Genomic DNA, 27,711 nt, shown 5'->3' on the forward strand with positions numbered 1-27,711 from the left:
CCGCCCCCCTTCCCACTGTCCAGGGCCCCAAACACCCCTTCCAGGTGAAACAGCGATTTACTTGTACTTCTCGCAATCTAGTATACAGGTAGACTACCCTTTATCCGGACTTCCGAAAACCGAAACCCTCTAAAAACCGAAGGTTTTTTCGTTCAGCGTAAGTCGTGCGTACGAACGAAAAAACCTTCGGTTTTTAGAGGGTTCCGGTTTCGGAAGTTCGGATAAAGGGTAAGTCGTGCGCACGACCCCCCGCCGACCCCCCCGCGGACCCCGCCGGCCCCGACAACCGCCGACCCCCCCGCGGATCCCGCCGGCCCCGACAACCGCGGACCCCGCCGGCCCCGACAACCGCCGACCCCCCCGCGGACCCCGCCGGTCCCGACAACCGCCGACCCCGCCAGCCCCGACAACCGCCGACCCCCCCCGCGGACCCCGCCGGCCCCGACAACCGCCGACCCCCCCGCGGACCCCGCCGGCCCCGACCCCCGCCGACCCCGACTGACTTACGCTGAGCGTCAGCGTAAGTCGTGCGCACGACCCCCCGCTGACCCCCCCGCGGACCCCCGCCGACCCCCCCGCGGACCCCCGCCGACCCACCTTCCGAAATCCGAAATTCTCCTTTATCCGAAACTCGGCTGGTCCCGAGGTTTTCGGATAAAGGATAGTCTACCTGTACTGTATTCGCTGCTCACGATGCGGTCTCCTCTACATTGGGGAGACCAAACGCAGATTGGGTGACCGCTTTGCGGAACACCTCCGTTCAGTCCGTAAGGGTGACCCCGAGCTTCCGGTCGCCTGTCATTTTAATTCACCGCTCCATTCCCACTCGGACCTCACCGTCCTTGACCTCTTGTATTGTTCCACGGAAGCTCAACATAAACTCGAGGAACAGCACCTCATCTTCCGATTAGGCAGTCTGCAGCCTTCCGGACTCAATATCGAGTTCAACAATTTCAGATCATAAGCTCGGCCCCCATTTCATTTTCTCTTGTAATTGTTCCACTCCTTTCCCCCCCCCCACCCTTTCCTTTTGTTTCTCTCTCACACCTGGCAGCTATCTTTTGCCCTGCCAGTACACTTTACACCTAATCCCAGCCTATTACCATCTCGTCTAGCTTCTAATCTCTTTTACTTCTTTTGTTTCTTTTATTCTTTTGTCCGATCGCAGCCCTGCCTCCGATCTAGTTTCTTTTCTTTCCAGTTTTGAAGAAGGGTCCAACCTGAAACGTCAACTCAAATTTCTCTCCACGGATGTTGCCTGACCTGCTGAGTTTTTCCAGCATTTTCTGTTGTTATTACTGTGAAAGTAAGTGACTGATTCTAAAATTGCATTCAAAATAAACCCAAGAATGGTGTGGGTTTCAGCAGGTTGTAGCTCTGATACACGGTATCATGAAGTGATTGAATGTTTGGGCCAACCCCCACTCCACCCCATAATTTCTCCCACAGGATAAGTTCCTGATCTCAGTTGGTGTTTTCAGGGGGAGAAGCTAGGTATTTCCCCACATGGAAGGAAGATAAGACAGAAGGCAAGTTGACACCAGGGCTGTTATCATGCAGCTTCCTCCCAATGAATGTGAATGTTCCATGACAAAAGTTATAAACATTTGCCTGAGTATTCAAAAATCATCAGTAACAATACAGAAGTAAAATACAAAATATTAAACTTTTTCTAACATCCCTCCTCCATAAACTTAAGCTCATCCAAAACTCTGCTGCCTCTATCCTAACTCGCACCAAGTCCCGTTCACCCATCACCCCTGCGCTCGCTGACCTACATTGGCTCCCGGTTAAGCAGCGCCTTGATTTTAAAATTCACACCCTTGTTTTCAAACCCCGCCATGGCCTCACCCCTCCCTATCTCTGTAATCTCCTCCAGCCCTATAACCCTCTGAGATATCTGCACTCCAATTCTGGGCTGTTGAGCATCCCTGATTATAATCGCTCCACCATCAGTGGCCGTGCCTTCAGCTGCCGAGGCCCTGAGCTCTGGAATTCCCTCCCTAAACCTCTCCTCCTCTCTACCTCTCTTACCTCCTTTAAGACGTTCCTTAAAATCTACCTCTTTGACCAAGTTATTGATCATCTGCCCTACTATCTCCTTATGTGGCTCAGTGTCAATTTTGTTTTCATAGCGCTTCTGTGAAGCACCTTAGGACGTTTTATTATGTTAAAGGCGCTATATACATGCAAGTTGTTATTGTTGTTGTTATAAGTGCACTGCATAGTGCGCTACTGAGCCATACAGGAAAGTCAGAAGTTTGATCCTTAGTCTATGGTGAGATAGCTGATCTTTGCCAGAGCAGCAGCTCCAATTAGTTTCAGTGCCCCTAGACTGGGAAAGGGAAAAATCAACTAGAGTTCCAGTTCCTGGTCCCGGTCTAGGGACCCCTGCTGGGATGTGTGCTTGTGTAGCTATCGGGTGCGGACAGGATAGGTTCCGCTGTTATGTCCGTCACGGAAAATAGACTACCACAGATGCTCTCATCTGTGAGGAATGGCTATAAAGTGCTTTGGGATGTCCTGAGGTTGTGAAAGGCACTACATCCATGCAAGTTCTTTCTTAACTCTTCTAAGTTTCACGTCCATGTCCATAAGGGAGCAGGACTCACTTTCTTAAAACTGGAAATAGTCATACCTGCATTTGGAAAGGTAAGGCCACAAAGCAAGCTTACAACAAAAGGTAGCCTGTTGATGTACGCACATCTGTATAGAATCGACACTCGAATCTCACTCTAGGCGCTCTTCACACATCCAACATCTCAACACTATTTCTCTGCTTGCAAGACAAGGGGGTGAATTTAGTCAATGCCAGTAGCACAAACCAGGCTAATGGCAAATCAGCAGCCCATTTTACACCATGCCCGATTTTCTTTTCCATTGACTTAATTGCAAGATAAAATTGGGTGCAGTATAAATCGGGCTGTCAATTCGCAATCAGACCATTTTGTGCTATTGGTGGTGACCAATTTCACCCCTAAGGTGACACAAAACAGATGGAAACAAATTTGAATGGGAATTTTAAGGACTTAAGTTCCTTTGAAAAAGCCATGCTGAACATCCTGTTGCCATGAACATTGAGGATGTGGGCCAGGGTATAACTGAAGCTAAGGGCTACTATTATCCTTTTTTAGGTCTTCTTTCTCCACTCACTCACACGGATGCACTCAAGCACGCCAATGTGACACACACTCTAGCTATGTATGGTCTATGCAACGGGAGTTGTGTATAGGACCTAGCGTCTTGAGGGGAGGGGAGACAATCTATTGAATGTGAGGGCAGAGAGAGACCTGATTAAAGGGGAGGGAATAGATGCAATTGTAGGAGAAGGGGAGAGAGAGAGACTGCTTCTTTTGCTGGAGGGCATGGTGACAACACGATAATGAAGAAGAGCTACAGCCTGGATCATTGTTGCATTTGTGTTAATGGTAGGGACTCGAAGGTGTTGCTTGAAGGTCTTCACATTATTACCTACAATCCTTGATAGATTGTAGCCAAGGAGGAGACTTTATTAAAGCTACATTTTGGCTTCCAAGTTTCATGGGCATGGAATGGTTGGATCAAGGCTGCATTACTTCATTGTGAGTATCAAAAAGGGGAACTATAACCCACAATTTTTTTTTTATTCGTTCATGGGATGTGGGCATCGCTGGCAAGGCCAGCATTTATTGCGCATCCCTAGTTGCCTTTGAGAAAGTGGTGGTGAGCTGCCTTCTTGAACCACTGCAGTCCGTGTGGTGAAGGTACTCCCACAGTGCTGTTAAGTAGGGAGTTCCAGGATTTTGACCCAGCGACGATGAAGGAACGGTGAAATACTTCCAAGTCAGGGTGGTGTGTGACTTGGAGGTGGTGGTGTTCCCATGTGCCTGCTGCCCTTGTCCTTCTAGGTGGTAGAGGTAGCGGCTTTGGGAGGTGCTGCCGAAGAAGCCTTGGCAAGTTGCTGCAGTGCATCTTCTAGATGGCACACACTGCAGCCATGGTACGCCGGTGGTGGAGGGAGTGAATGTTTAAGATGGTGGATGGGGTGCTAATCAAGCGGGCTGCTTTGTCCTGGATGGTGTCAACCTTCTTGAGTGTTGTTGGCGCTGCACTGATCCAGGCAAGTGGAGAGTATTCCATCACACTCCTTACTTGTGCCTTGTAGATGGTGGAAAGGCTTTGGGGAGTCAGGAGGTGAGACACAGAATACCCAGCCTCTGACCTGCTCTTGTTGCCACAGTATTTATGTGGCTGGTCCAGTTAAGCTTCTGGTCAATGGTGACCTCCAGGATATTGATGGTGGGAGATTCAGCGATGGTAATGCCGTTGAATGTCAAGGGCAGTGGTTAGATGCTCGCTTGTTGGAGATAGTCATTGCCTGGCACTTGTGTAACACAAATGTTACCTGCCACTTATTGACCCAAGCCTAAATGTCAGCCAGGTCTTGCTGCAAGCAAGCATGGACTGCTTCATTATCTGAGGAGTTGCAAATGGCACTGAACACTGTGCAGTCATCAGCGAACATCCCTACTTCTGACCTTATGATGGAGGGAAGATCATTGATGAAGCAGCTGAAGATGGTTGGGCCTAGGACACTGCCCTGAGGAACTACTGCAGCGATGTCCTGGGGCTGTGATGATTGACCTCCAACCACCACAACCATCTTCCTTTGTGCTAGGCATGACTCCAGCCAGTGGAGAGTTTTCCTCCCGATTCCCATTGACTTCAGTTTTACTAGGGCTCCTTGATGCCACACTTGGCCAAATGCTGCCTTGATGTCAAGGGCAGTCACTCTCACCTCACCTCTGGCATTCAGCTCTTTTGTCCATGCTTGGATCAAGGCTGTAATGTGGTCTGGAGCTGAGTGGTCCTGGCAGAACCCAAACTGGGCATCAGTGAGCAGGTTATTGGTAAGTGCCGCTTGATAGCACTGTCAATGATGCATTTCACCACTTTGCTGATGATTGAGAGTAGGCTGATGGGGTGGTAATTGGTCGGATTGGATTTGTCCTGCTTTTTGTGGACATACCTGGGCAGTTTTCCACATTGTCAGATAGATGCCAGTGTTGTAGCTGTACTGGAACAGCGTGGCTAGAGGCGCGGCTAGTTCTGGAGCAGAAGTCTTCAGCACGACAGCCAGGATGTTGTCTGGGCCCACAGCCTCTGCTGTACCCAGTGCACGCAGCCGTTTCTTGATATCACGTAGAGTGAATCAAATTGGCTGAAGACTGGCTTCTGTGGTGGTGGGGACCTCAGGAGGAGGCCGATATGGATCACCCACTTGGCACTTCTGGCTGAAGATGGTTGCAAACAATTTAACTCAAAGCATTCATCTTAATCATTTATCAGTGAAGAGTATGATAATAAACTGCAATTAATGTAAAATTAACCAACCAATATCTTTTCTTTGTAGAACAGCTATCATTCCTGCAGCTGATTCCTGATGCTGACGAAAGCACAATACAGCAAGGTAATTCGGCAAGGCCTGTTTCTGTGTTGTAAATACTACGTAGAACCCTAAAGTACAATTCTAGGGCCTCTGCGATTTCTTACCCCATTTCTTTTAGGATCCTTGGATATAAACTGTCATGTCCTGGCACTTTGTACTTCTTTAGCTTATTTAACTTCTCTAATACTTTCCTTTTATTTATTATACCTTTCATCTTGTTTTTAACCATTTCAGGATTTACTTCCTCCCAATATCCTTCTCTTCTGCAAACACTGAAGCAAAGTAATTGCTAAGTATCTCTGCCAGTTTCTGTTTATCCGCTACTAACTTACTTCCGTCTCCTCTCGGGGAGTCCCACCTCACATTTAACAGCCAGGGGTTCTGATCAAGACCAATATGAAATAGTTTACATTTGGCAATAGCAGACAGAATTTTGAGATTGCCTTTTACTTTGGTGGCAAAGTGCAATCAACAACAACTTGCATTTATACATTTAATATAGAAAAATGCCCCAAGGCACTTTCACAGAGGTATAAGGAAAAAAATGAATGCCAAGTCAAAGGGAAGACTAGGAAGGGTGACGAAAAGCTTGGTTACAGAGTCTTAAGGAGGGCCTTACACGAGGAGAAGGACATGGAGAGGCAGACAGGGTATGGGAGGGTTTGCAGAGCATGGAGTCTTTTAATAGCATAGTCTTTCAAGATGCACAAGTGCTGTTATAGTGGAAGATGCCAGCTGAGCATTTCCTTCAGTTGAAGGTCCCAAGTGACTATACTTTCAAAAAAAGTGAAAAAATTCCTCTCAACCATGTAATCGTATCAATTTGTTTCACTTTCCTCCTCCCACAACAACTTAATTTTAATCCGTTTTATTTTTTAAATATAAATAGATCAGTGTCTCCCCAAACCAATGCTTTTAAGATCAGCAACACAAGGTGTAAAGGATAGAGGTGTGAACACACATCCCTGCCCTTGATGACACTATCTATTGGTACTCCATCACACTGCCAACAATGCAGTGGTTTAAATTCATGTTCTATGACTAACAGAGGAGGTGCTTTCCTCTAGTTTCTAAACTTCATTGTCAGTAAGACATATTTATGATATGGATCCTACCCACCAATATAATCTCAAGAGAATGTTCTGCAATTAATACTCTTTGACCCCCAACGATAATCAGGCAAAGCTGTTTCCCAACCATCCTATCCCAACAGTTTCCTTTTATTCACACTTTTTACTTCAATTAACATTGCAGTCAGATTAAAGTTCAAAGACATATTTTGCTTTTTAGTGCCAGATCTGGTTATGCAAACTGGGCACCGAGTGATACGGTGCATTAATGTGCCAGTGCAATAAATTACAGAGTAGGATGCGAGTTCTAATTATATTTTCCAAAATGTGCCAGCAAACTATAAGGGGGTGGGGAGGGGCAGGTAGAAATTGGAAGTTGCTACTCTTCTGCCTTCATCACTCAAACACCAAACTAGTCTCACGTGCCCAACTAGTCTTCCTCATCTCTGTTTGGCCACTAAGAGTGTTTGGCAGAGGTCATGTCCTTGTCTTTTCAATGCATAAACAGCACATGCAGCCATTGTTTAAAAATTAGGCAAAAATATTAAAGTGGAGGGAATGAAATACAAATTTTAAAAGCTGTTATTGTAGTCAAGTATATCAAACGGTTTAAATAAACCACTAATACAAACATGAATGCAATTTCTTAGAAAATATATATTGTGTATTTTCTGTTCACATTGTTGCTGCCAGTATGTAGCCTGTAACATCCTCACAACTGCAATAATGTCATTGCTTTGTTAAATCACTCTTCATTGCTACATCAATGTTATATCAGCAGATGATTCAACCTTTATTCCTTGGATTGTGGCTTCTCGGAGGGGTGAGGCATTGACGACAATTTCCAATAAAATAGTTGTGAGAGAAGATGGCTATTACACTGTGTACAGTCAGGTAAGCAGCAACCTAACAGGAACTAATGAGCTCTAGAGCTGTCAACATGGGACAAATTGTAAATATGAAGTTTTTAGTTACTTACTGTATACCAAAATCATAAATGTGATTACAAACTACAAGCTGCGTCTGTCATGTCAGCCTCAGTGGAGTGTTCTAGTCTGGGCTTTCTCCCAGGACTTTTCTGATAAGTTCACGGTGAAAAAACTTGTTTCCATAAGCAGACCATAGATAGGTTTGTCAACCCACCAGGATTGCCCTGGAGTCTCCAGGAATTAGACATTAATCTCCTGGACATTGTGAGCAACCCAGGGGTGGGGGGGGGAATCATAAAGGTATAAAAAAAGTGTGCGCTTTTTAAATTTTCTTTGAATACTTTCGTTCATTAGTTATAAAAATATTGCAGATGGGAAAAAAGACTGACTGGGCGGGGCGGTTGGAGACAGGAGGTCTTATGCAGGGCCAACCGTACGGGTGGGTGGCGTGGGTGACTGCCCAGGGTGCTGTGATCAGGGGGACGCCATGATCAAGAGGGTCTGACATTAATGCCATCAACCTCTGTGAAGAACATGGCGATCTCCAAAGTCTGCTTCCAACGGACTGTAGTGCTCTGAAGAAGAGCAAACTTCAAGTTTCAAGAGCAAGTTCCCAAACACATGGATAGCACTCAGGATCCTGTTAACCATGCCCGTATCGGTGGGGAGCAGTGAATGGAGCTTCTCAAAGTTGAAGCTCATAAAAATATATTTGCGATCAACCATGGGAGACGGCAGGCTATCTTCACTGGCCATCCTGTCTATCGAGAATGATGTGACTCAAAATATCTTGGTGTACAAAGTTTTTTATTTGTTATTGTTATTTATTAGTTTTGGGGGAAAAATTTGTGTGGTTTGCACCACACATTAGCGCCAGGAGACAGCGATCTGCCATCAACATTTGAAAATAAGTGCACCTTCTCTTTGTCCTTCTTCTTATGGTTGTTGAGGCAGCTGTACACCCAACAATGCTGAGAATGAGGTGCTGCAGCATCAAAGGACCTCCCCTTTAAGCAGTGAAAAAACCTGTGGCAATCATTACTTGCATTTAGACTACACCCGATATTGGTCCATCTTTTCAATGTAATGCCAATGAGCTTGGGCTTTTAGACTAGATTTATGGTTCCAATCATTTTAATGAGGAGTGAGGATGAATTTTGCGTGCAGGCGCGACGATTTTCACCTGGTGCTAATTCACCATTTTTAGTCTGAAGACTGCCCATTCCTTGGCTATAACGCACTTCTAGCCCTTAGTGTTTAATTTAATATTTAGTTTATTTGTCACTTAGCTATAATGTTATTTTTTATGACATATTGTTTAATAATTAAATAATAAAAACTTTTGAGATTACAGCTTTATTTCTGAAACTTTCACTAATACTACTACATACTTAAACTCAAAGAAAGGGCGCCAACACACAAGTTTGCGGCACCATTTCCCCTAAGGCCAGCCCTCGTTATATGATGAAACCACCAGGAATACATCTAACCAAAGTTGGAAACTCCTAACCATGATCCGAAATCTGCAATTTTATGCATGCCATCGCTCGGATAGTGTGCCCAGGATTAATAATTACCCCTTAATTGCAGCATCAAACACTGGAGATCATGGGATAGCCACAATGGTCTTCTTCCTCTTTTAAATAGTAGAAAATGCCATGCTTTCAGACCAATGCATATGGGCTAAAACTAATTGACTTCATTGCAGGTTAAATAATACATAAATGTAGCAATACCAGCCAAAATACCAGGTAAAGAAAGAAAGACTTGCATTTCTATAGCGCCTTTTATGACCACCGGACATCTCAAAGCGCTTTACAGCCAATGAAGTACTTTTTGAAGTGTAGTCACTGTTGTAATGTGGGAAACGCAGCAGCCAATTTGCGCACAGCAAGGTCCCACAAACAGCAATGTGATAATGACCAGATAATCTGTTTTTGTTATGTAGATTGAGGGATAAATATTGGCCAGGACACCGGACATAACTCCCCTGCTCTTCTTCAAAATAGTGTCATGGGATCTTTTACGTCCACCTGAGAGAGCAAACGAGGCCACAGTTTAACGTCTCATCCAAAAGATGGCACTTCTGACAGTGCAGCACTCCCTCAGCACTGCACTAGAGAGTCAGCCTAGATTTTGCGCTCAAGTCTCTGGAGTTGGGACTTGAACCCACGACCTTCTGACTCAGAAGCGAGAGTGCTACCCACTGAGCCATGGCTGACACAGGGTACAATATTGAAAAACAATAATAGTATCAGTCCACAAAAGGTTAAAATGCCCTTTTTACAATGTATTTCTTACAAAACTTGAAAAGCGTGGCAGGGTCAAAAAGCCCTGTCAAACATTCCCAGATGTAAAGGAACGTACCATATTCAATTTTGATGGACAGTCAATGCAGTATTCACATCCTGCTGCCTGGAGATATTTCTTCAGCAGTCCAAATTGGTCCAGTTCAGAGCAGAAGCAGGCCCATGCGCAGCGGAGACAGGCCCTTGCCCAGGGGCAGAGTGGAGGCAGGCTCATGCCTAGGGAGCAGAGCCGAGCAGATGCAGGCCCTTGACCAGGGACAGCGAGAGGCAGGCCCTTGCCCAGGGACAGAGAGGAGGCAGGCTCATGCCTAGGGAGCAGAGCCGAGCAGATGCAGGCCCTTGACCAGGGACAGAGAGAGGCAGGCCCTTGACCAGGGACAGCGAGAGGCAGGCCCTTGACCAGGGACAGAGAGAGGCAGGCCCTTGCCCAGGGACAGAGAGAGGCAGGCCCTTGCCAGGGGAGTAGAACAGAGGTGGACCTACCACCCTGAACGTAGAGCAGAGGTGAGCCCATACTTGGGAAGATGGAGCACAGCATGCCAATAATGACGCAAAGGTGTGCGACACATGCGCAATAGTTAAAATTTGACTCAATTCAAATTTACTTGAATTGAAATGAAGTCCAAGTTGCTGAGAGAAGGGTTTGCACTGTTTGTGGAGGGGGCGGCAAGCTGTTAGAGCTAAGATTATAGATACATTTGTGATTCCCTTATGTGGTGGTTATGTGATAAATTTTATTTTTAGTGGCATAAAATGGGATGGGTGAGGTGCTATCATCGTGCCTGTGCATCAGAGGATTTTGTTTAAGATGTAATGCGATTTTTAATCAAATGTGATTGTGTGGAACTTTTTGGGATGGAATGTGGTGAGGAAATTGAAACTAGGAGAAAGGTTTGAATAGTGTGATTAGTTAATAAAGCAAAAAAAATCTAGAAAAAACAAAAACACATAACCAATAAGGTACAAAGAAGTTAATCAATGGCTAAACATCCAAGATGTAAGTGACAAACTAAATAGCAATGATTTAAAATGTAACTTTTACATATTGCAAAGAACTACAACTGGAGTTCCCGCTCAGTAACTTTTTAAATAGGTAAACCTTTCATCAGGACATTATTTTTAAAAGGAGGAACTCAGTATCAATATTCTCAATGTAGTTTTGCCATCAAAATCCAAAAAAAGTAAACAATAATAAAGGATTATTGTTAATTAAAGGCCTTTTATTTTGTTACTGCCTTTTTTCAGTGAATAGAGATGACATTGTCAGGAAAATGGCTTGAGGAGTTACTGAGCCCAGCTGTACAAAGTAGCTGGATAACATTAGTAGAGACAAAGGGCTCGATTTTGTCAATGGGGAGCTTTTGGAGGCGGGACTCCCACATTTTGGGTTGTAGTCCCGCCTCCATCGACTTGTGGCCAACCCACGCTACTTTCCCTTGATTGACCTTGTTAAGCCCACCCAGCGGGCTCAGCAGGCCAATTAAGGGACACCTGGTTACTGGTGACGTTAGCGATTGACATTTCATCTGTCAAGAGCTTTTGACAGATGAAAAATTAGAATTTGACAGCTCTGTGAAGCTGTCAAACACTGACAGTCTGTCTTCTAACTTGAGTCCTTCTACTCAGACTCAGTTAGAGAGGTCTCCAGACCAGAAAGCAGAGGCTGCAGCTTTTGACAGTTCAGCGGCCATTCTGCTTTCTGTGCCGGTGAGCTGAGGGATTCCCGAGACCTGAAGGGAGGAAGCCTGCAGGAAGAAGTAAAGGTAAGTAAAACCTATTAAAACACTTTACACTTACCTCACACGCTTACCTCTGCACACATGCACCCATCACTCACCTGCACAACGGACATCTCGACCCCTCCAACCCCTGCAGACCGACGGTCCGCCTCACTAACTTGGCATGGTTTGGAGCTGTTGGACAGCCCACACTTCAGGGCTAAAAATAGGGATTAGACCAAAAACTGCCTGTTAGCTACCTGTTAATAGGCAGTTACTTGGCACTAATCCCCTTCCTGCCTCGGGGAGGCGGCTCCCAGCACAGGTCGGGTACCCGCCTCCTGGGACATTGGCACGGAGGTGGGTTGGGAACGGGATGGGTTCCTGCCCCCCGATTCTGCAATTTTCCCACCACTCCTGCCTCCAAACCCGCCTCCTCGGGGCTTGGAAAATCGAGCCCATAGTAATTAACAAAAGGTACAAGAGTTACAAGTTTGACAGTTTGAGGAAGTATAGTTATCAGTCGATGGTTTAGCTTATAGAGTGTGTGTATGCATACATAAAACTATTGTTCAGCTTGGTATCTGCTTCATACCAGCTCCTCCAGTGATGTCATAGACAGTTTATTCTCTTCTAAAGTATATTTAACTATTAAAGAAATACTGCTAGAAAAAGGATATACCTTAACATAATTTATATCTACTGAGAACAAAAGTGAATAATATGGCATTTATGAGCAACTCTCATTATTGGGTTAATATAAATGCATTCTGCAATGTCAATTCCTTGACATAGTGAATTCTGATTATGTCCTCAACAAGAAATGTACAACTCCTTGTTAGATCCGTGATTCTGAGAGTATGATGTTTTTCAATAACCACACGGATGCTGTAACTTAACAATAAACAGGTATTTACTGGAGGAGGGTAGTCTCAAGACTGGGGGTACAGAGGCATGCGCAAGACTTATATACAGGTGTGGTCACTGCCGGTACTACAGTATACAGGAGCTGTAAAAGTAGTTCTGTCTTAAAGGTACATACACTACAATTCCCCCCCTTTTAGATTAGTAGTACCCCTAATATTCAAATAACAATTAACACTTTAACATGTACATTAAACAACAATAGTCCATTTATAGATTCAGTCTTTGGGGCGGCTTCCTGACCCTTTCGGGATAGCGCCTTTCCTGAGGTTCTTGTTCTTGGTGCAGAGGTGATTCTGGCCCCTTTTCATCGGGTAGTTCATCGGGTTCCACTGCTGCTGGTTCTGAGGTAGATGCTACCGGTATGTCGGGTTCATCCCCAGGTACTCGAGACATGGGGTTGACTCGTTCCTGTGACGCTAAGATCTGATCGACGTGGCGTCTCACAATGTTCTCCCCGACATCCACTGTGTACATTAATGGCCCCTGCCTTGTGCATATCGTTCCGGGTTGCCATTTCTCTGCTCGATAGTCACGGGCCAAGACTGGTTGTCCTACATTGAAGCTCCTTGTCGGCTTCTCATTGATGTGCTGGAATTTTTTGTCCTCAACATTTCTTTGCACATTTGGTCTGAGCAAGTCCAGACGAGATCTCAACCTTTGGTTAAAGAACATCATGGCCGAGGTCTGCTTGGTAACTGCATGTGTCGCGTTTCGGTAGGCTAATAAGAAATTGTCCACCTCATGCTGTAGTGGAATTTCATCGTCGCACATGGCCTTTATCGCCTTCTTAAAGGTTTGTACGAACCTCTCAGCCAATCCATTTGTGGCTGGATGATACGGGGCGGATGTGTAATGCCTTACCCCATTCCTTCTCATAAATTTTCGAAACTCTTCGGACACAAACTGTGGTCCATTATCAGAGCAAATCTGCTCTGGCAAACCGTTTCTGGCAAATATGGTCTGTAGGACTGCAATCGTTTTCTCTGTAGTGGTTGAGGACATATTTATCACCTCAGGCCACTTTGAATGAGCATCCACTGCTATTAAGAACATTGAGTCCATGAATGGACCAGCGAAATCAATATGCACCCATTGCCATGGAGAGGAGGGCCACTCCCATGGATGTAGAGGGGCATGTGGTGGTGCATTTTGGACCTTCTGGCATCCTCAGCAGCTCTTAGTTAGGTCTTCGATTTGTTGATCGATTCCCGGCCACCACACATAAGCCCTAGCAAGGCTTTTCATTTTCACTCCCCCCAGATGGCCTTCATGTAGCTCATTTAGCACTCTCTCCCTTAACTTGGGTGGAATCACCACTCTGGATCCATACATCACTGTCCCCTGGCATACTGACAGCTGTTCTCTTCTGGATGAGAATGCTGGCAACAGTGAGTCGCCATGTGTTGGCCATCCCCTCACCGTCAAATCATATACCCGAGACAGCTTCGGATCATTGCGGGTCTCCTTCTCTATATCCGCGTTCGTTACTGGCAATCGTTCAATTATTGACGAATAAAATATCTCGATAGGGTCCACTGCTGGTGCTTTCTCCACAGTAGGCAATGGCAGGCGCGATAGCCCATCAGCGTTTCCATGCTGTTTCGTGCCTTTATATTCTATTTCATATTGATTCACCCCCAGAAACAGGGACCATCTTTGTAACCGTTGTGCAGTCATCACTGGAACGCCCTTCTTAGGATTAAAGATGGAGACAAGTGGTTGGTGGTCAGTCAGCAAGGTGAACTTCACAGAATCACAGAAACCCCACAGTGCAGATAGAGGCCATTTCGGCCCATCGAGCCTGCACCGACACATATCCCACCCAATCCCCGTAACCCCTACACCAACACATATCCCACCCTATCCCCGTAACCCCACGTATTTAATCCCCCTAACACTAAGGGTCAATTTATCATAGCTAATCAACCTAACCCGCACATCTTTGGACTGTGGGAGGAAACCGGAGCACCTGGAGGAAACCCACGCAAACACGGGGAGAATGTGCAAACTCCACACAGACAGTCGCCCGAGGCCGGATTCGAACCCGGGTCCCTGGCGCTGTGAGGCAACAGTGCTAACCACTATGCCACCGTGCTGCCCATGCAGATAGTGGTTGAATTTTTTTACTCCCCATACTAGGCTGAGGGCCTCCCTGTCAATCTGGGCGTAGTTGCGCTCGGCTGAGGTTAGTGACCGAGACGCAAAGGCTACTGGCCTCTCCAACCTGTCTGGGAATTTGTGCAACAGCACCGCTCCAATACCATAGGGTGATGCATCACATGCCAAACGAATTGGTAGTGCTGGGTTGAAATGGGCCAACACCTCTTTTGATGTGATCAATTCTTTACACTTCTGGAAAGCTTGTTTACATTCGTCATTCCACTTCCATGGTACCCCTGTTTGCAGTAGGGTGTTCAGTGGGTGTAATACCGTGGACAAATTTGGTAAGAACTTGTGGTAGTAGTTTACCAGCCTGAAGAATGACCTCAGTTGTGACATATTTTCCGGTGCTGGAGCCTTGACCACTGCCTCAATCTTTTCAGGGGACTTATGTAACCCCTCTTCATCGATGACGTGGCCACAATACGAGATCTGTTTCTGGAAAAACTCGCACTTGTGGCGATTAGCTCGTAGCCCATACTCCTTTAATCTGGTGAGTACCTTCTCCAAGTTGGCGAGGTGATCACTGTCATTTTTGCCCGTGACCAGGATGTCGTCCAAATAACACTGGGTCCCTGGAATCCCTTGCAGGACTTGATCCATTGCCCTTTGCCAGATAGCCGGAGCTGAGGCTACCCCGAACACCAGCCGGTTGTATTGATAGAGACCTTTATGAGTGTTAATTGTAAGGTATTGTTTCGAAGCTTCTTCTACCTCCATTTGCAAGTACGCCTGGGCTAGATCAATTTTGGTGAAGCATTTACCTCCAGATAGCGAGGCGAAAATATCCTCAATTCGTGGAAGTGGATATTGTACCATGTGAAGGACTGGGTTCACTGTCACCTTAAAATCCCCACAGATGCGGACCTTCTTTGGTTCCCCAGGCGTATTACTCAACGACCTCTTCATTACAGGAACGATGGGTGTAGCCCACTCGCTCCAGTCCACTTTGGACAGTACTCCTGAACGTTCCAACCCTTCCATCTCTGCTTCAACAGCTGGTCTGATCGCATAAGAACATAAGAACATAAGAAATAGGAGCAGGAGTAGGCCAATCGGCCCCTCGAGCCTGCTCCGCCATTCAATAAGATCATGGCTGATCTGATCCTAACCGCCAATCTACTATCACAGAACCATCTCCTGAATCTAACAGAATTAGACACACGAAATAGGAGCAGGATCAGGCTACATGGCCCCTGGGCCCGCTCCGCTACCCACAGGGCCATGACCGATCCGAACCTAGACTCATGTCCAAATTCCTGCCCGCTCCCCATAACCCTTTATTCCCTTTACTTCTAGGAAACTGTCTATTTCTGTTTTAAATTTATGTAATGATGTAGCTTCTACAGCTTTTTGGGGCAGCATATTCCATGGACCTACCACCCTCTGAGTGAAGTAGTTCCTCCTCATCTCAGTTTTGAAAGAGCAGCCCCTTATTCTAAGACTATGCCCCCTAGTTCTAGTTTCACCCATCATCGGGAACATCCTCCCCGCATCCACCCGATCCAACCCCTTCACCATCTTATATGTTTCAATAAGATCGCCTCTCATTCTTCTGAACTCCAATGAGTAGAGTCCCAATCTACTCAACCTCTCCTCATATGTCCATCCCCTCATCCCCGGGATTAACCGAGTGAACCTTCTTTGTACTGACTCGAGAACAAGTATGTCTTTTCTTAAGTATGGACACCAAAACTGTATGCAGTATTCCAGGTGCGGTCTCACCAATACCTTGTACAACTGAAGCAATACCTCCCTATTTTTATATTCTATCCCCCTAGCAATGAAAGCCAACATTCCATTGGCCTTCTTAATCACTTGCTGCACCTGCATACTAACCTTTTGAGTTTCGTGCACCAGGACTCCCAGATCCCTTTGTACTTCAGTACTTTCCAGTTTCTTGCCATTAAGATAATAACTTGCTCTACGATTTTTCCTGCCAAAGTGCATAACCTCACACTTTCCAGTATTGTATTCCATCTGCCAAATCTCTGCCCACTTACTTAGCCTGTCTATGTCCCCTTGCAGGTTTTTTATGTCACTGGTCTGGCCTTAAGAAACTTTGGGCTTGCATTTTCCTCTATTTTAATCGTTGCTGTTATGCCTTTTAGTGTTCCGAGTCCCTCCTGGAACACTTCTTTTGCGTCAGTTAGCATTTTTGACAGTCGTCCAGGTGTGACATCGTCATCCTTTTTGGCCTCAACCTTCAGTGCCTGTATGGAATGCCAATCTAATTGTATCTTCCGGATCCATTCACGTCCTAGCAGTGGTGGTCCTCCATCTGGCAATACATATATATCCATTTTAGGTATTTCCTGGCCTTTATATATCACTTTCACCCTTATTTTTCCTTTGGGGTAGACTTTTTGCCCCGTGTACGTCTTCAAGACAATCTCTGTAGCTTTCAAGGGTATATGTGAAAATAGCCGCTTGTAGTCCCTTTGGTTTATGACTGGTGGGCTGATCCTGTGTCCAATTCCATTTTCACTTGGACTCCGTCTATCTTGAGTGTAACCCAGATAGTCTGGTGATCCTCCATTTTGGTTACCTTATATAGTTTCAGACAACCCAGTTCCTTGCTTCCGGAGTCTGTGTCACTTTTCTGTTCGTCTGAACCACTGTCCATCACCTGGTGTACCTTTTTCACTTCTGCTGTGGAGATTTCTTACTGTTGGTTTTCTTCCCAGACCTGCAGACTCTTGCTATGTGTCCTGCTTTTCCACACTGTCTGCACACTTGGTCCTTGAACCAACAATCCTTGTGGTCATGTGTTGTTCTGCCGCAGCGATAGCACTTCCCTGTTCCATAGGACATTTCATTGGTGCCATATTCTTGCGGTCTCCGTTGTATCTCTGCAGTGCCCCTTGCGGCTGCTTCGTGTGATACTGCCATACTGAAAGCCTTGTCCAGCGTAAGATCCTTTTCTGATAGAAGCCGTTTCTGGGTTCCTTCACTTTGTAGCCCACACACAAACTTGTCCCTTAACGTATCTACTAGTCCCGCTCCAAACTGGCAGTGTTTCGATAGCTTGCGCAGTTCCGTTAGGTACTCAGCATTGCTTTCATCTTTGTGTTGGTTCCTTTTATGGAATCGTTCTGCTATCAGCAGCGGCGTGGGGTTTAAGTGGTCCTGTAGGATTTCTACTATGCTTTCGAAGTTCTTGTTCACCGGCTTCTCTGGGGTTATTAGATTTTGCAGTAACCCATAAGTTTTTGCACCCATGGAATTTAACGAAACCAGTGCTTTCCTAGCATCTGGCACTTTATTCGCCCTGCAGTACACCTCAATACGTTCCACATATGTCGCCCAATCTTCGACTTCATTGTCGAACGTAGAGATACTGCCACTCTTCGGCATCCCTGGGTGTGATTTACTGTCAAAAATGGTGTCTCCCACGCTTCCCCTTCTTCTCCGCTGGCACAAAATGGCGTCTCCCGCGCTTTCCTTCCTTCCCGCGCTCACCCTTCTTCTCTGCTGCGGCTTCTAAAAATGGCGTCTCCCGCGCTCTTCCTTCTTCTCCCCGCGGACACTGTTCAACCCTTGAGTCCTGGCTGTGCTCTGCGCATTCTTTTTTTTTTTTTTCGACGCCGCTCGGTCCTGAACCCAGCTGTTGCTTTACCCTCTCTCTCTCCGGTTTTTTTTTTTTCTCTTGACACCGCTCGGTTTTCAACCCCCGGCTGCGCCCTGTGCGCTTCACCCTCTGTCTTACCCCGTCGACGCTGCTCAGCTTTCTCTCCGCCGCGGTCGGCTCCAGCCGCCGCTGTCCGGGAAGGGTCTGCGCTGGACCTGTCGTCAGTCTCTTGCTGATCGTCGTGGCTGGGGAACCAAGCCCGGCTCTCCACAGCCTCCCCTGCGATGTTCACTCTCTGCCGGATGACTGGGCGGTTGCTCGTGGTCGACGCCCGTGTTCCTGGCCTCGACTTTCTTACACCGCTCTCCCGGAGCGAATCCTTGAAGGGAAATGCAGAGTTGCAGGTAGATTCGAATCGACACTCGTCGCCACTGTTAGATCCGTGATTCTGAGAGTATGATGTTTTTCAATAACCACACGGATGCTGTAACTTAACAATAAACAGGTATTTACTGGAGGAGGGTAGTCTCAAGACTGGGGGTACAGAGGCATGCGCAAGGCTTATATACAGGTGTGGTCACTGCCGGTACTACAGTATACAGGAGCTGTAAAAGTAGTTCTGTCTTAAAGGTACATACACTACACTCCTAATTAGGGAATTGTGCTAAAGATTCCATTCTGATGCACAAGGCGTTGAAAAACATACACATTCAATCACGTTACCTGTCTAGTTCAATAATAACTTCATACAGCCTATGACTTCACATCTGCAGTAATGTCACTAGTTTGTATCTTTTTAGAACTATGGACTCTGAGGGGGGATGAATAATATCTTTAATTAATAATGGCTTCAATTAACAAACCCAGCCCCACTTATGCTAATTAGCAACTCCCAAACCAATTCTCCAATTAATGCCACTCCCCAACTATTCTAATTAATCCTGACCTTTACCTACTCTAATCACCAACCCCACCTACTTAAATTAGCAACTCCCAACTCTATTTATTCTGATTAGTAACCCCATCCTTATGCCAATAATTAACAAACTGTAACCTCATTTACTCTAATTAACAAACCGTAACCCTGTTTATTCTAATTGACAATCCAACCACGAGTATGATAACAACCTTTCAACCATTCTAATTGTAATCAACAAACCATAGCTCTACTTATTGTAATTATCAATTCTTAACCCCCACCTACTGTAATTAACAAACTCTAAACCCACCCACTGTAATTAGCAACAACCCCAACAGATCTAATTAGCAAACAGGGCTTTGAAGCACAGGGCATCAGTATTGTTAGTTACCAGCCAGAAATAAACATGAATTAATTATCCTAACAGTCAATTCCATAGGAGATTTTTTATCAAACTGTTTAATTCTCCAATACGTCACAGCATAGTTACAAATGTGATCATCTCTGACAACACACAGTGATAGTCAGACTCTATATGACTCTATAACAGCTCATGTCTGTAAATAAACACATATGGCTCTGTATTTAGCATGTTCTAATGTCAACCACACATGAAAATCCCTAAGTTTGTTACTTCAATCTAGCAATATGCTCATTGTTTCTTGATTCTATCTCTGCAATGATTGTTCATTTTACAGGTTCTGTACTATGATAACTGCATGGCCATGGGTCATGTAGTTCGAAGAAGGAAGTCTAATGTGGTTGGGAATGAACGACGCCTAATGACGCTATTTCGCTGCATTCAAAATATGCCAAACAACACAGCCAGTAATACATGTTTCACTGCTGGTAAGACCAGGGCCTTACACAATATATGCTGTATATCTGTAAAAGCTACATATTACTTTCTGGAATGCTGAGTAAAAAACACATGATTGAGTAGGCCCTGTACTAATCAGAGCAGGAAATGGAAAACTGATTAATGCCCCCTTTACTTCACACAGTTGCCTCCAATGACAACAGCACCTTTGGATGCAGCCCTGTCCTGTAAATGACATTGGAGACACTAAAATCCACCTCAGGAGCCAATTTCCTCAAGTGCCTCTGATAGAAAGTAAAGCAAGATGTAATCCACTGACAACACTTATATTCTGCCACAGGTCATTTGACTTCTCTGACACCCTCACAATGCATTTTCTCTATTAGCAAATGTCTCAGCCAGAAGAACAAAGTCTCAAACATAACTTTGTACTAACTGCATGTACAAGACTTGTGCATATGCGGTTGATCTATTTCTTTATTATTTGCTCTTGGGATGTAGATGATGCTGTCAAGGCCGCACTTATTGCCCATCGCTAGCTGCCCTGAGAAGGTGGTGGTGAACTATTTTCTTGAACTGCTGTAGTCCCTGTGGTGACGGTGCTCCCACAAGTATGTTAGGTAGGGGATTCCATCCTTGATGGCGATGAAGGAGTGAGGGATCTGCTGGGCCTTGATGTTACAGGTTGTGATGATATATAATTCTACTGTCATTACAATTCGATTGCCCACAATGCCTCATGGATGCCCAATTTTAGACTGCTATACCTTCTCCAGTCCTACATAGAAACATAGAAAATAGGAGCAGCAGTAGGCCATTCGGCCCCTCGAGCCTGTTCCGCCATTTAATGAGATCATGGCTGATCATCCAAATTCAGTACCCTGTCCCTGCTTTCTCCCCATATCCCTTGATCCCTTTAGCCTTAAGAAATATATCTAACTCCTTCTTGAATATATTTAATGAATTGGCCTCAACTGCCTTCTGTGGTAGAGAATTCCATAGGTTCACCACTCTCTGGATGAAGAAATTCCTCCTCATCTCAGTCCTAAATGGCTTACCCCTTATCCTTAGACTGTGACCCCTGGTTCTGGACTCCCCCGCCATCGGGAACATCCTTCCTGCATCTAGTCTGTCTAGTCCTGTTAGAATTTTATAAGTTTCAATGAGATCCCCTCTCATTCTTCTAAACTCTAGCGAATATAAGCCTAATCGACCCAATCTCTCCTCATACCTCATTCCTGCAATCCCAGGTATCAGTCTGGTGAATCTTCGCTGCACTCCCTCCATGGCAAGAACATCCTTCCTCAGATAAGGCGATCAAAACTGCACACAATACTCAGGGTGTGGTCTCACCAAGGCCCTGTACAACTGCAGCAAGACATCCTTGCTCCTGTACTCAAATCCTCTCACTATGAAGGCCAACATACCATTTGCCTTCTTAACTGCCTGCTGCACCTGCATGCTTACCTTCAGCGACTGGTGCACAAGGACACCCAGGTCTCGTTGCACTTTCCCTTTTCCCAATCTATTGCCGTTCAGAAAATAATCTGTCTTCCTGTTTTTGCCTCCGAAGTGGATAACCTCACATTTAGCCACATTATACTGCATTTGCCATGCATCTGCCCAATCGCCCAACCTATCCAAATCATACTGGAGTTTCTCTGCATCCTCCTCACAGCACACACGCCCACCCAGCTTTGTGTCGTCTGCAAACTTGGAGATATAACATCTAGTTCTCCCCAAACTCTCTGTTCCTCTGACTTTGGCCTTCTTTGCTTCCCCCCTCCCTTCGTCCCCCTATTGACATTCATGCTTTCAGCCACCTAGTTCTCATGCTCTGGAATGCCCTCCCTAAACCCCTCCACTTTTCCACTTTCCTGTCCTTTTAAAAGACCCTCTTTAAAACCCACCTCTTCGACAAAGCTTTTGCTCACCTCTTCTAATATCTCCTTCTTTGGCTTAGCATCAATGTTTGACTGATTACGCTTCTGTGAAGTGTCTTGGGACATTTTTTCTATGTTAAAGGTGCTATATAAAGGCTGTTGTTTAGAAAGAGTCAGGCAATAAATTGGCCCCAGGCATGTTATGAACAGTACTGAGCCAAACTATTTTAACAATTGTTTAGGAGAAACTTTCTTTGGTTCCACTGGGATTATTATACCGCAGGATCATTCTGTGTTGTTCTTGAACTAATTTAAAACAGTTAGAAAGCCAGAATGCCTGGTAATGCTGCACTAATATACTGTTTCCTCTGCCTAATAGTACACTGATAGTGGCTAATCCTGGAGTGTGGGCGTCATCACGCATCAAGTGTTGGCAGTATACTAACTGTTGATAACACACCCACTGCTACCACATAAATCTAAGTAAAAATAGAGTAAAACTGCCCCTTTTTAACTTTGCTGCATATTTAACAACGGAAACAAGAATGAGGCACTAATATCATTTTGGAATTCAGTTGATGGTTACAAATTTTTTCAACTTGCTTCTTGCAAATCACTGAATCTTACAATGAGATTGCTGTCTTACACTCATTCCCAACTCTAATATAGACTGGGATAGTAATAGTGTAAAGGGCAGAGAGGAGGAAGAATTTCTGAAGTGAGTTCAGGAGAACTTTCTTGATCAGTATGTTTCCGGCCCAACAAGGAAGGAGGCGTTGCTGGTTCTGGTTCTGGGGAATAAGGTAGGTCAAGTGGAGCAAGTGTCAATAGGTGAACATTTAGGGAACAGTGATCATAGTATCATAAGGTTTAGATTAGCTATGGAAAAGGACAGGGAGCAGTCTAGAGTAAAAATACTTAATTGGAGGAACGCCAATTTCAGTGGGATGAGAATGGAATCAAAGATTGGCAGGAAAAACTGTAATCAAACAATGGGCTGCCTTTAAAGAGGAAATAGTTCAGGTACAGTCGAGGTACATTCTCACTAGGGGGAAAGGCAGAGCAACTAAAGTCAGAGCTCCCTGGATGATGAATGAGTTAGAGAGTAAGATGAAGCAGAAAAAGAGCGTGTATGACAGATGTCAGGTCAAGAATATATCTGAGAATCAGGCTAAATATAGAAAGTTCAGAGGAGAAGTGAGAAAGAAAATAAGAGGGGCAAGAGAGGGTACGAAATAGAATGGCAGCTAACATAAAAGGTAATCCAAAAGTCTTCTATAGGCATATAAATAGTAAACGGGTGTTAAGAGGAGGGGTGAGGCTGATGATGGACCAAAAAGGAGACCGACACATGGAGGCAGAGGGTATGACTGAGGTGCTAAATGAGTACTTTGCATCTATCTTCACCAAGGAAGACGATGCTGCCATAGACAGTGAAGGAGGAGGTAGAAGAGATACTGGATGGGATAAAAATTGATAAAGAGGAGGTACTAAAAAGGCTGGCTGTGCTTAAAGTAGATAAGTCACTAGGACCAGATGGGATGCATCGTAGGACGCTGAGGGAAGTGAAGGAAGAAATCGCGGAGATACTGGCCATAATCTTCCAATCCCCCTTAGAAATGGGGGTGGTGCCAGAGGACTGGAAAATTGCAAATGTTACACCCTTGTTCAAAAAAGGGTGTAAGGATAAACCCAGCAGCTACAGGCCAGTCAGTTTAACCTCGGTACTGGGAAACTTTTAGAAACAAGAATCAGGGACAAAATTAACAGTCACTTTGACAAGTGGGGAACAATTAAGAAAAGCCAGCACAGGTTTGTTAAAGGCAAATCATGTTTAACCAACTTGATCGAGTTTTTTGATGAGGTAACAGAGAGGGTTGATGAGGGCAATGCAGTTGACATGGATTTTCAAAAGTCGTTCGACAAAGTGCCACATAATAGGCTTACCAGTAAAGTTGAAGCCCATGGAATTAAAGGGACAGTGGCAGCATGGATACGAAATTGGCTAAGTGACAGGAAACAGAGAGTAGTGGTGAATGGTTGTTTTTCGGACTGGAGGAAGGTATACAGTGGTGTTCCCCAGGGGTCGGTTCTAGGACCACTGCTTTTCTTGATATATATTAATGACTTGGATGTGGGTGTACAGGGCACAATTTCAAAATTTGCAGATGACACAAAACTTGGAAGTATAGTGAACAGTGAGGAGGATAGTAATAGACTTCAAGAAGACATAGACAGGCTGGTGGAATGGTCGGACACGTGGCAGATGAAACTTAACGCAGAAAAGTGCGAAGTGATACATTTTGGTAGAAAGAATGAAGAGAGGAAATATAAGCTGAAGGTTACAATCCTAAAGGGGGTGCATGAACAGAGAGACCTGGGGGTATATGTGCACAAATCGTTGAAGGTGGCAGGGCAGGTTGAGAAAACAGTTTAAAAAGCATACGGGATCCTGGGCTTCATAAATAAAGGTATAGAGTACAAAAGTGTGGAAATTATGATGAACCTGTATAAAACATTGGTTCGGCCCCAACTGGAGTACTGTGTCCAATTCTGGGCACCGCACTTTAGGAAGGATGTGAAGGCCTTAGAGAAGGTGCAGAAAAGATTTACGAGAATGATTCTAGGGATGAGGGATGTCAGTTACGTGGATAGACTGGAGAAGCTGGGGTTGTTCTCCTTAGAGCAGTGAAGATTGAGAGGAGATTTGATAGAAGTGTTCAAAATCATGAGGGTTTGGACAGAGTAGATAGAGAGAAACTGTTCCCATTGGCAGAAGGGTCGAGAATCAGAGGACACAGATTTAAGGTGATTGGCAAAGGCGACATGAGGAAAAAATTTTTTACTCAGCGAGTGATTAGGATCTGGAATGCAATGCCTGAAAGGGTGATGGAGGCAGACTAAATCACGGCTTTCAAAAGGGCATTGGATAAGTACCTGAAGGAAAAGAAATTTGCAGGGCTACAGGGAAAGGGCGGGGAGTGGGACTAGCTGAGGTGCTCTTGCAGAGAGCCGGCACGGGCTCGACAGGCCGAATGGCCTTCTTCCATGCTGTAACCATTCTATGATTCTATGATTCTAACTACTCTCCCAATTATACGACAGTATAATTGCCAACCTTCAGCGGTTACTACTGACAGCCAGCATTTTTGGGGTCCAGTTTGCATGTCAGTGCTTTCTGACAGCAATCATTATGGGCCGATCCCCTCTGCCTTCAGAAGACAATGCCAGTATTAACTGTGAGTGAGAAGGAAAAGTACTGGTATAAATTGAAGGGGATGGGGGAAGAATAGAGTGCCAACATAAACTGGGGGAGAAGAAAGAGTACCAGATTGAACATGGGATGGAAGAAGAGTACCTGTTATCTGAGTTGTGGGGTCGGCGGGGGGAGGGGAGAAGGGTGCTAGGATGAACTGGGAGGGCTGTAGGAGGAACGACTATTTCTGCAAAAAGGGAGGAATTGAATGGAGCGCAGTGTCTCTGTGATCTGGGTCTGGAGGGATAGTGTGTCCCATGAATTAGGGCTAGGGGGAGTTGGATGTGGTGGAGTTTTGGTCGCCTTATCTACTGAAGGATGTTCTTGCCATGGAGAGAGTGCAGCGAAGATTCACCAGACTGATACCTGGGGTGGCAGGAATGACGTATGAGGAGAGATTGGGTCGATTGGGCTTATATTCGCTGGAGTTTAGAAGAATGAGAGGGGATCTCATTGAAACTTATAAAATTCTAATAGGACTAGACAAACCAGATGCAGGAAGGATGTTCCCAATGGCAGGGGAAGTCCAGGACCAGGGGTCACAGTCTAAAGATAAGGAGTAAGCCATTTAGGACGGAGATGAGGAGGAATTTCTTCACCCAGAGAGTGGTGAACCTGTGGAATTCTCTACCACAGAAGGCCATTGAGGCCAATTCATTAAATATATTCAAGAAGGAGTTAGATATATTTCTTAAGGCTAAAGGGATCAAGGGATATGGGGAGAAGGCAGGGACAGGGTACTGAATTTGGATGATCAGCCATGATCGCATTAAATGGCGGAGCAGGCTCGAGGGGCCGAATGGCCTCCTCCTGCTCCTATCTTCTATGTTTCTATGTTTCTATGTTGAGGTAACTTTTGGGGTAGTGATGATCTGATTATTCTGTTGAATCATTTCGTTTTTCCTTTTTTGGATTAAAAATCTATCAGCTGTGAAGTACAAAGGTGCTTAAAATTAACTAAATTGCACAAAATTACTTGTATCTAAACTTCTGAACCACTTGATTAGTTCCAGCCTGTAACTCACTCCAGGGATCCATTATTCTATATGAAAACTATTTGAACCTCTTGTTCAGATTACAGCCTGTAACTCACTTATTCTACATACAAATTTAAATTTACTTAAATATACACCAGTTGACGAGTGCATTTTGTTAATGCATTTATGAAAGATCAGCTCAGGTAAGACCAAATTAGGAGACCAGCCCTTTACAAAGACCATTTTCAACCATCTTGTTATGAGCTGACTGGAATCAATTTCACTATTTTGTTAACTGTGTCTTTCTGGTTTAGGAATTGTGAAGCTTGACCAAGGGGATGAGCTGGAGCTCCTGTTACCGTCCCGTCCCAATGCTCACATCTCCATGGAGAAAGATTCAACGTTTTTTGGTGCCATACAACTATTATGAAGCAATTAATTGAGAACACAATTGACTGCCCAAGAGTGGGATTGTTTTACCTGAGTTGCTGTTCTCCCAGTATGTCTTCGTTGATCTCCAGGATTAACGTTGTAATCAAAAGACACCAGCATCATTAATCAAGGGAGTGGATTTCTCTGTTGTCATCTCAGGACGTGAAGTATTCGTGGTACTAAAATCTGCAGTTCCCACTCACTTGTTAACTTACTTTACAATCAGTTTTAATTGCACACTGCTTTGGGTGGAATCTAATGCAGCTCCAGGCCCTCTTGTCTCTTATGTGACAAGTCTTCTGTTTTCACTGTCTGAAAAATTACTTGCTTTCATAAACCTAACCTCCCAGTGCCACCAGTTTCCCAAATCTTTGCATGTGACTTCTCTCGAGGCCTTTGCAAAATCAGGACTGCATTGCTGTAATGAACTGCAAGTCAAGTGCATAATGGACAAAACAGTGAATCCTCCTGGGAGTTCTCCATTGTGTCATATTGGAGTGAGGGCTGATAGACCCAGTGGGATCTTTAAGGAGGGACAGACCTGTCTTCAGGCTCACAGTTGCAGTGGCTCACTTTTGGTCTCTTCTGAAGGAACTTACTTTCTCTTTTTGCATGGGCAAAATCTCTGGGAAAATTGGCAAATCATTTTGGTGGGGTGGGGGGGGAGAGGGGGAGGGAAGGGAGAGGATCCAGAAAAGCTATGCATCATGTGAATCACAAAGCTTCCTGGCACACATGACAAAGACGATGTGTTTTGATACAATTTACATCAGTAACATCATTAAGATGTGTGTGCCCAACATCCAGTACTAGATGAGCAGAAATTTCCTCCAACTAAATATTGGGAAGACCAAAGCCATTGTCTCCGGTCCCGCCACAAACTACGCTCCGTAGCCACTGACTCCATCCCCCTCCCTGGCAACTGTCTGAGGCTGAACCAGACTGTTCGCAACCTTGGTGTCGTATTTAACCCAAGATGAGCTTTCGACCACATATCCGCTCCATCACCAAGACCGCCTACTTCCACCTCCGTAACATCGCCCGATTCCGCCCCTGCCTCAGCTCATCTGTGGCTGAAACCCTCATCCATGTCTTTGTTACTTCTAGATTTGACTATTCCATGCTCTCCAGCCATTCAGCCTGCCAGCCATTCCGCCATTCAGCCTGCCAGCCATTCAGCCATTCAGCCTTTCTGCCATTCAACCATTCAGCCATTCAGGCATTCTGCCATTCAGCCAGCCAGCCATCCAGCCATTCAGCCATCCAGCCATTCAGCCACTCAGCCTGCCAGCCATTCAGCCTGCCAGCCATC

General features: G+C 45.2%; 1 protein-coding gene across 1 annotated transcript in view; it reads left to right on the forward strand.

The window, feature by feature from the left end:
- The window catches only part of LOC147125288 (tumor necrosis factor ligand superfamily member 13B-like), a 32,686-nt gene extending 5,648 nt beyond the window's left edge, over positions 1-27,038 (forward strand). Inside the window, exons 3-6 of the mRNA XM_086000658.1 lie at positions 5,393-5,449; positions 7,280-7,392; positions 19,730-19,880; positions 26,282-27,038. Coding sequence (XP_085856784.1) covers positions 5,393-5,449; positions 7,280-7,392; positions 19,730-19,880; positions 26,282-26,397 — 437 coding nt within the window. The 3' untranslated portion in view covers positions 26,398-27,038. The remainder of the gene's footprint in view (positions 1-5,392; positions 5,450-7,279; positions 7,393-19,729; positions 19,881-26,281) is intronic.
- Positions 27,039-27,711: the final 673 nt, after the last annotated feature.

The sequence above is a fragment of the Somniosus microcephalus genome, chromosome 1 (genome assembly GCF_052327205.1).
Source record: "Somniosus microcephalus isolate GS21.2 chromosome 1, FLI_Smic_1.0, whole genome shotgun sequence".
Lineage (NCBI taxonomy): Eukaryota > Metazoa > Chordata > Chondrichthyes > Squaliformes > Somniosidae > Somniosus > Somniosus microcephalus.